The 9956-nt window shown below is 44.3% G+C and overlaps 1 protein-coding gene across 1 annotated transcript; it reads right to left on the bottom strand.

Annotated features, from left to right (window-relative positions):
• Positions 1-8644: 8644 nt before the first annotated feature.
• LOC128932515 (small cysteine and glycine repeat-containing protein 9-like) lies at positions 8645-9413 on the bottom strand. Its single transcript, XM_054258391.2, has one exon. The coding sequence runs from the start codon at positions 9345-9347 to the stop codon at positions 9000-9002; it is 348 nt and encodes a 115-aa protein (XP_054114366.2). The 5' UTR covers positions 9348-9413; the 3' UTR covers positions 8645-8999.
• Between the last annotated feature and the right edge of the window lie 543 nt (positions 9414-9956).

Raw genomic sequence — 9956 nt, 5'->3', positions numbered from 1 at the left:
CTTTAGGAGACCAAGGCAGGTGGATCACTTGAGGTCAAAAGTTCAAGACCAGCCTGGACAACATAGTAAAAGCCTGTCTCTACTAAAAATATAAAAATTAGCTGGTCACGGTGGTGGGCCCCTGTAGTCCCAGCTACTTGGGAGACTGAAGCAGGAGAATAACTTGAACCTGAGAGGCAGAGATGGCAGTGAGCCAAGACTGGACCACTGTACTCCAGCATGGGCATTAGAGCAAGACTCAGTCTCAAAAAAAAAGACTGAGAGAGAGAAGCACAGAAGCCTTCAAATGACCATAAATTCCAAAGGAGAAATGCCTATATCCACATGAAAACCATTGACCCACTCCTCATGCCAAAGTTAAAGAAGCATGGAACAGAGTACAAATGCACCCAGCAAAGCTGATGGGTAGGGTACCCAGCTGGGCCCTGACAGTGGCTGCATCTTGGAAGAGCTGCATCTGAGCACTGCACCTGAGGTCCGTGTAGGAACTCAGTGGAGTTAGAGGGAGGCCCAGAGGCATTCAGGCCTCAAACAGTGACTCAGGCTACGAAGCCCAAACAAGGCACTTAGTCCAGAAGTGATCAATTTTTCTTTCTTTCTTTTTTTTTTTTTTTTTTTTTTTTGATGGAGTTTCGCCCTTGTTACCCAGGCTGGACTGCAATGGCGCAATCTTGGCTCACCACAACCTCCGCCTCCTGGGTTCAGGCAATTCTGCCTCAGCCTCCTGAGTAGCTGGGATTACAGGCACGTGCCACCATGACCAGCTGATTTTCTGTATTTTTAGTAGAAATGGGGTTTCACCATGTTGACCAGGATGGGCTCTATTTCCTGACATCATGATCCACCCGCCTCGGCCTCCCAAAGTGCTGGGATTACAGGCGTGAGCCACTGCGCCCGGCCGCAATTTTTCTTTCTTTAAACTAACTGCCAAGGCATGCCACTCTTAAATCCTCTGATAAGGGTACCCTTTGAAAAGCAATTACTAAATTATTTAGTTAATTAAAATAAACTCTACTTAGTAGGAGACCTAACGACTATGAAAGTTTTCCTTGGTCAGGATTGGATTAAAAGAAATGGAATTTGAATAACCTTAGCATCTGCGGGCATTGAGCCAGATGGGTCCAGATTTATTGCAGAGACGAGCCTGGCAAAAAGACCACAGAGTCGAGGCCATCTGTGGGTATGATGGGATCCTGCCACTTCTTGCCCCTCAAACTCTGCTCTCGGTCAGTGCCAGGAAGGCCATTCCTCCCATGAATCACAGGAGTTAGTTATCAACAGCACTAGCACCACCATCACAGAGTACATCCCCTGGGCCTGGGCCAGGCACCTCGCAAAACTCTCTGTGAGTGACATGCATGGTTATCTCTCCAGAGCAACGTTGTGGGAAGATATTACTGTCCCCATTTTACAGATGAGGAAAGTAACACAGAGTTTCGATAACTTTGCTTAATAACCTATGAACAAGCAATTGCCAGAAAAAGAAGCAATGATGAGGAATTTACATGAGGAAAGGAGCCTGGGACCCCTGACACTCAAGGCAGTGCCCCGTGCTCCTTTCAGATAGGCATGAGAAATACCCAGAGCCAGCAAGAGTGAGAAACGGGCAATTCAGATGCCATTAGCAGGAGATCAATTTGTAGCAACTTAGGTGAGCCTATCAGAATTTAAATTTCAACCGGGGAAATCCAGTTTTAGCATCTATCATAGAGAACTATTCAGGAATCTAAAGTCCTGAATATTTAGAGAGGTAGGCCAAGGTGGGCGGATCTCAAAAAAAAAAAAAGTGTCTTTTGTTATTTATAAGACACCCCTTTCAATCCTACCTGAGTTTATGCTAATGAGGTGACTTAGGGTAGAGCCCTAGATGGCCTCAGGATGGGGCTGGCCACCAGCAAGACTAAGTGATTAGAGGGTGGGAACTTTTTCTTTTCTCACTCTGTTGCCCAGGCTGGAGTGTAGTGGTGTCATCTGGACTCACTGCAGCCTCCACCTCCCGGGTTCCAGTGATTCTCCTGCCTCAGCCTCTCAGGTAGTTAGAATTACAGGCATGCACCACCACACCCAGCTAATTTTTGTATTTTTAGTAGAGGTGGGGTTTCACCATGTTGGCCAGGCTGGTCTGGAACTTCAGGTGATCCTCCCACCTCAGCCTCTCAAAATGCTGGGATTACAGGCATGAACCACTGCCCCCGGCCACCTTATCTTATGAAAAGTGCTGATTTGCTGAGGACAAGACAAATGCGTAATTGACTATTTCCTCACCTACTCCTTTCTCCTGCAACATGTGGATTACCATACCCTCCCTTTTGCCCCTCCAGCTCACTTTTCCCCTTTAAATATTGAAGCTCTCAAATTTATCTCTGGAGAAAGGCATAGGTCACAGGCTGTTTCTGTGATTCCATGTTTTTTTTTCTTCCGATAACATCCTTAATCTTGGCAAAATCAACTTCTAAACTGATTGAGGTTTTATCAGACACCTTTTAGTTAACACTGGAAAACACAAGACAGTCTCCTACGACAAAGAATTATCCAGCCTGCACAGTCAGAAGATTGAGAAGCCCTAACGAAAAGAGAGAGCTGGTGGGGCACGATGGCTCACACCTGTGATCCCATTACTTTGGGAAGCCGAAATAAGAGGATCACTTGAGGTCAGAAGTCAGAGACCAGGCTGGACAACATGATGAAACCCTGTCTCTACTAAAAATACAAAAATTAGCCAGGTGTGGTGGCAGACACCTGTAATACCAGCTACTTGGGAGGCTGAGGCATGAGAATCACTTGAACCAGGGAGGCAGAGGTTGCAGTGAGCCAAGATTGTGCCACTGCACTCCAGCCTGGGGGCAACAGAACAAGATTGTGTCTCAAAAAAAAAGAAAAGAAAAGAAAAAGAACTAACCATAAAGTAGATCTACACAAACTGTCCTGGAAAGAGCTCTAAGGCGTAATGCTAATTGAAAAAGAATCAGCTTTCTGGAAAATAAATACCTCTTGATTCCACTGCTATAAAAAAGCAAAGCTATGGGATATGTTTCTAAATGTGGAAGTATCTGTATTTGCCATAGTTTCTGTCCCTGGGTAGTTGGGGCATTCACCAACCCAGAAGCTGTCAGAATCTTTTCGTTCAAAAGTTGGATAGAGCTCCAACTCTAGTCCTGGTCCCCTCCCTGGAGGTCAGGGGGCAGAGCTGAAAGTTCCCACTCTGATGACTTAGTCTTGCTGGTGGCCAGCCCATTCCTGTCACGACTGTGACTATAGGAACAGAAATGGGATTGCGGGTTAGATGAAGACACATCTTGCTTTACATTCCATATACTTCTTTATTATTTAAATAATATGCTTCAAATGAATGCCATGCTTGCATTCATATATTATCTGCGCCGTTTTAAAAGATGTTTGGGCCAGGTGCAGTAGCTCACACCTGTAATCCCAGCAATTTGGGAGGCCGAGGCAGGCAGATCACTCGAAGGCAGGAGCTCAAGACCAGCCTGACCAACATGGAGAAACCCCGTCTCCACTAAAAATACCAAATTAGCTAGGCATGGTGGCACATGCCTATAATCCTAGCTACTTGAGAGACTAAGACAGGAGAATTGCTTGAACCCTGGAGGCAGAGGTTGCAGTCAGCAGAGATTATGCCACTGCACTCCAGCCTGGGCAGCAAGAGCAAAACTCCTTCTCAAAAAAGAAAAGAAAAAGTTTGTCTAAGGTGATGACAGATCATTTTAATTGATTCTTCAAAATCCATACTAATTTTAAATTCTTCAGTCTAAATTCATTGCAGTCATAGCTCCCTAAGGTGATAGGTCAACTGATTCAGATTTGAGTTGTGGGGGGAGAGTTCCTGTAACTCCTTAATCATACATTTCCAGGCAGTTTCTTGGGTTGGGTTATTTCTGCATAAACCAATGTCATTGTAAGTTTTTCCCTGGAAAAAAAATTAATACAAAATTTTAAATGTACAAAAAGGTCAAAGAGTGAAAAGTCAAATTTCCTCCACCCCTCACCCCATCTTTCAGCCACCAGTTTCCCTCCCTTACCATTGTCTTCAGTAGCTTTTTTTTTTTTAATTGAATAGAGATGGGCTCTTACTATGTTGCCCAGATTGGTCTCAGAATCCTGGCCTCAAGCAATCCTCCAGTCCCAGCATCCCAAAATCCTGGGATGAGCCACCATGCCCTGCCTTGAGTATCTTTTTAAAGATATTCTATGCCTATATAAACCCCTGTATACTATATTGAACACAAGTAACATAATAGAAACACATATATATATAAAACCTCCATTTTATATATGGTTTTATTTTATTTGAGATTGAACCTTGCTCTGTTGCCCAGGCTGGAGTTCAGTGGCATAATCTCAGCTCACTGCAACCTCTGCCTCTGGGTGTTCAAGCAATTCTCCCCGCCTCAGCCTCCCAAGTAGCTGGGATTACAGGCATGCACCACCATGCCCAGTTACTTTTTGTATTTTTATTAGAGATGGGATTTCACCATGTTGGCCAGACTGGTCACAAACTTCTGACCTCAGATGATCTGCCTACCTCAGACTCCTGGTATGTTGGAATTACAGGCATGAGCCACCACACCCAGCCTCTGTATAGATATGGTATATATAATATATATAACATTTGCTCATTCTAACAATATTTAGTGGCAAACTATACATGTGCCAAACCCTGTGATCCCCATAATGTGTGTCATTAGTCTACAGTCTGCATCCAGATGTTCTTAAAATTAATGCAAAAGATAAGTAGGAAGTGGCTCACACCTGTAAGTACAGCATTTTGGGAGGTGAAGTTAGGAAAATTGTTTGAGGCCACAGTGTTGAGACCAGCCTGGACAACAGAGCAAGACTCTGTCTCTACAAAAAATTTTTAAAAATTAGGTGGGCGTGGTGGCACATGCCTGTAGTCCTAGCTAGAAGGCCAAAGCAGAAGAATCGCTTGATCCCAGATCAAGGCTGCACTCCAGCCTGGGTGACAGTGAGACCCTGTCTTGAAAGGAAAGAAGGAAGGAAAGAAAAAGAGAAAAGCAAGGAAGAAAGGAAGGAAGGAGAGAGGGAGGGGGAAGGGAAGCAGGGAGGCCAGAAAGGGAGGGTAAAAGAAAGGAAAGAAGGAAGGAAAGAAAAAGAGAAAAGCAAGGAAGAAAGGAAGGAAGGAGAGAGGGAGGGGGAAGGGAAGCAGGGAGGCCAGAAAGGGAGGGAAAAAGGAAGGAAGGAAGGAAGGAGGGAGGGAGGGAGGGAGGGAGGGAGGGAGGGAGGGAGGGAAGGAAGGAAGGAAGGATTTGTTTAAATTGACTTAAAAAAGCAATTTTTGGTTGGGTACAGTGACTGGCTCATGCCTGTACTCCCAGAACTTTGGAAGACCAAGACAGGTAGATCACTTGAGGTCAGGAGTTCAGAAACAGCCTTGCCAATATAGGGAAACCTCGTCTCTACTAAGAATACAAAAATTAGCCAGGTGTGGTGCCACACACCTGTAGTCTCAGCTACATGGGAGGCTGAGGTGGGAGAATCACTTGAACCTGTGAGGCAGAGGTTGCAGTGAGCTGAGGTTGCACCACTGCAACTGAGTAACAGAAGGAGACTCTGTCTCTCTTTTTTTTTTTTTTTTTTTTTGTCCATGAGCTGCTGAATTTTTCTTTTATTTCTTTTTTTTTTTTTTAATGTCTGCATTTACATTGGGAGAAACTGTCTCAAAAAATATATAAAAAATAAAAATAAGTAAATAAAATTTTAAAAGCAGGCTGGGCACGGTAGCTCAGACCTGTAATCTCAGCACTTTGGAAGGCTGAGGTGGGCAGATCATTTGAGGTCAAGAGTTCAAGACCAGCATAGCCAACATGGTGAAACTCCCATCTTTATTAAAAATACAAAAATTAGCCAGGCATGGTGGCACATGCCTGTAACCCCAGCTACTGAGGAGGCTGAGGCAGGAGGATTGCTTGAGCCCAGGAGGCGGAGGTTGCCAACTCGCTTTCCCTCTACATCTTACAGAATGAAACAAACAACTTAAAGGGAAGTGGTCAATTCCTCACCTAGTTGATCATATGTAATAAGAATTTTAAAGGGGCCAGACACAGGAGCACACACCTATAATCCAAGCATGTTAGGATCACTAGAGCCCAACTGGTCAGGACCATCCTGGGCAACACAGCAAGACCTTGCTTCTACCACAAAATTTAAAAAGTATGGGCTGAGCCAGGTGGCTCATGCTTGTAGTCCCAGCACTTTAGCAGGCCAAGGTGTGCAGATCACGAGGTCAGGAATTTTAGACCAGCTTGGCTAACATGGTAAAACACTGTCTCTACTTAAAATACAAAAATTAGCTGAGTGTAGTGGTTAATGCCTGTAATCCCAGCTACTCAGGAGGCTGAGGCAGGAGAATTGCTTAAAGCCCGGAGGCAGAGGTTGCAGTGAGCCGAGATTGCACCACTGCACTCCAGCCTGGACAACAGAGGGAGACTCTTGTCTCAAAAAAAAAAAAAAGTGCAGCAGCATGCACCTGTGATTCCAGCTACTCAGGAGGCCAAGGTGGAAGGATCGCTTGAGCCCAGGAGGTTGAGGCTTTAGTGAGCCATGATGGCATCACTGCACTGCAGCCTGGGCAATATAGCAAGACCCTGTTTGAAAAAATAAGATAAACTAAAATAAAAATAAGACAGGCTACCTTGTACAATTTCAAATCTCTAAGAAAAGAAGAATAGAAGTCCCAGGGCATTGTTAAATCACCATTGGCATCTTGCTTGTTTTGTCATTGCAGAAGTCCCCCTCATTTACTGGGTTTTGTATTACTCCTTTAACTCCCACAAATACTCTTGCCATTCCCACTCTGCTGTTGTATTGGGTCCTCATTGCTTTGCCCAGGATGGCTGACACCAATCTGTTCTCCCCGTGAACCAGTGAATGCTGCGCCTTGGTGCCCAGGTAAGTGTCTTCTCTCAAAAGCCTTCCTTGGCCCATAGCATTGCTGTGTGTGCAGGGCCCCCGGCAGCTGTTACGGACTTTGAGCAAGTTACTTGATAACTTCTCTGTGCCACTTCCCTCTCTGTACAGCATGACACATGTATGTGCTTGGAAGAATGCCTATTCCCTTTTCACTCTGTCACTCAAGCTGGAGTACAGTGGCACTATCATAGCTCACTGCAGCCTCAACCTCCCGAGCTCAAGTGATCCACCCACCTCAGCCTTTCAAGTAGCTGGGACACACCACCGTGCCCAGCTAATTTTTGTATTTTATGTTCAGACCAGGTCTCACTATGTTGCCCAGACTGGTCTTGAACTCCTGGGCTCAAGTGGTCCTCGTGCCTTTCCCTCTCAAAGTGCTGGGACAGCTGGGACCAGTGGCTCACACCTGTAATCCCAGTACTTTGGGAGACTGAGGTAGGCAGATCACTAGAGGCCAAGAGTTTAAGACCAGCCTGGCCAAAAACCCTGTCTTTACTAAAAATACAAAAATTAGCTGGGCATGGTGGCGCAGGTCTGTGACCCCAGCTACTCAGGAGGCTGAGGCAGGAGAATCACTTAAACCCAAGAGGTAGATGTTGCAGTGAGCCAAGTTTGTGCCACTGCACTCAGCCTGGGTGACAGATTGAGATTCTGTCTAAAAAACAAACAAAAAAACCCAAAAACCAAAGTGCTGAGATTACAGGCATGAGCCACCACACCTGGCCAGAACACCTGGCTTTTAACGTATTCTGAAACCCTCAGCCTTCCAAATGTTAGGACTGTCTTCCTGTCATTGCTGACTTCTCTAGCCATTTATATTAGTATACTATAGGTCAGACTCAAGATTTGTATGAATTGAACTCTTCCATTCTCACTTTTTTGCCCTTCTCAAAACATCTCAAAACCACCTCCATCTGTCATTTCTTCAAAACTCACTCCCAAATGTCCCTTCCTTCTTGAAGTGATCCGAATTCCTCTGAATTACACCCATTCCCCACCCAGCAATGTGGTCTTCCTGCCCATGACGTGCACATCAATGTAGAACTTTTAACATGTTCGTTATTATTCTACCTCGTGTTTGTGGTTATTTGTGTATAAATGGAATGTAAACCACATGAGGGCATAATCATGTGTGTATTCTTGATGGTCTCCAGCCCATGGAAAATTATAATTAATGATAGTTTGATGAAAAGTATCTGTATGAATAAAACTAAGGAACACTGTTCAGAGTTCACTTTTGCATTTTATTATGAAATTTTTTAGATGAAGAATGGTTGATTAATGGGTACAAAAATATAGTTAGAAGGAACAAGACCTAGTGCTTGGTAAATAGTGAACTATAGTAAGCAACAATCTATTACCTGTTCCAAAACAGTGAGAATAATTTGAATTTCCCAGAATAAAAGAAAAAGGTTTAAAGTGATGAATATCCCAATTACCCTGAATTAATTAGTACATATTATAGAAATATATTAATTTATTACATGTACCCCCTCAAATATCTATATCTATTATGTATCAGTTTTTTCAAATTAAAAATATAGATGAGTTACTACAAAGGGAAAAAATATTTTTGTTTGATGTAATCAAAATTAGAGCACTAAAGACCAAGAATTTGTAAAAGTTAAAAACAAAAAAATAAAAATTTTAGGAGAACACCTAGAAAAGACTCTATGGCCACAGAAAAGACAGAGAGTATTTGGAACACACAAGAACTAATGCACAGATAGAAAAGAATTCAAAGAAGAAAACATGGTAAAAATCATTATCCTGCTTTGCTGAGCTCAAAACTCAAAATGTCCTGAGTCTTTGTCTTTGAATGGCATTGTATCAAATGTCCATGTAACTACCTTAATAATAGAAAGAATGATTTAAACTACAGAGCATGAAAACCAAAGAGAAAACTATCATGAAGTCCAGGTGACAGGGAGACAGCAGGGAGCACACGGGAGGAGATGGAGGAAAGCCGCAGCAAGGGTAGCACCTGCAGACCCGAAGTCTTACCAACAGCATGAGTGTCTGCAGCCCCTGCCCAGAGGCCGGGGGCCCACCTAGCAGCAGCATTGCTTCTGGCAGCAGCACTTTTGCTGGCAGCATCCCTTCTGCTGGCAACAGCCCTTCCCACAGCCACAGCCACATGAACTGCAGGTGCGGCGGCAGCAGCAGATCACGGGTGTGCTGCAGCAGCCCCCACAGCAGCCGCGGCAGCAGGGGCAGCAGCTGGAGCAGCAGCCCACCCGGTAGCACCTGCAGGTGGTGCAGCTGCCACCACAGCCACCACCGCAGCTGCCACAACCACCGCAGCCACCACCACAGCCACCACAACCACTGCAGCCACCACCGCAGCCACCACAACCACTGCGGCCACCACCACAGCCACCACAACCACAGCAACCCATGGTGTCAGTAGAGAGGACTCAGGTGGAGTGAGGAGGGAGGACTCAGGAGAGATGAGGAGGTATGATGCCTCCTCTGTCCAGGGAAGCCCTTATATAGCAACTCCAGCAAGCCAGGCCCAAATGTGTGACCCATTCCTTGTTGTTGTTTATCCCAATCCTCATAAAAGATCTCATGAGTTGTCTTACGCCCTGCCCTGTGAACATCTTAACAAGCTAATATTGCTAAATTTAACTTTTACTCATCTTTTAAACCTATGTTTGGATGAGAACACACTTCGAAGACGTTTGTGTCCTCAAGAACTTAAACATGTGTATAGTTTCTGTTCCAGGGCTTAAAATAGTGCCTGACACATTGTAAATATGCGATAGGTATCTTTGGAGTTAAATAAATGCCTAAAACCTTTAAGAATAATCTTCATTTCTTTATAACCATGAGAGTCTGAATTCAGGGCCAGGTAAAATTTTGTGTTTCCATTGGTAGTTCTCCACTGTCATGGGCTAGACAAAACATTGTTTTTCTATCAGAATTCATCACACTCTTATGTTATAAAAAACAAACAAAAACCTTCTTGAAATAATTAGTGAAAGTCTGAATAAAAAGAAATAAGG

Source organism: Callithrix jacchus, chromosome 6, assembly GCF_049354715.1.
Source record: "Callithrix jacchus isolate 240 chromosome 6, calJac240_pri, whole genome shotgun sequence".
In the NCBI taxonomy this organism is placed as follows: domain Eukaryota; kingdom Metazoa; phylum Chordata; class Mammalia; order Primates; family Cebidae; genus Callithrix; species Callithrix jacchus.
Note: the sequence above shows the minus strand (reverse complement) of the source record. Positions and strands in the feature narration are given on the sequence as shown.

What these genes read in the sequence shown, in the direction of transcription:
- LOC128932515 (XM_054258391.2), bottom strand. Translation starts at nt 9,347, where the DNA reads ATGGGTTGCTGTGGTTGTGGTGGCTGTGGTGGTGGCCGCAGTGGTTGT.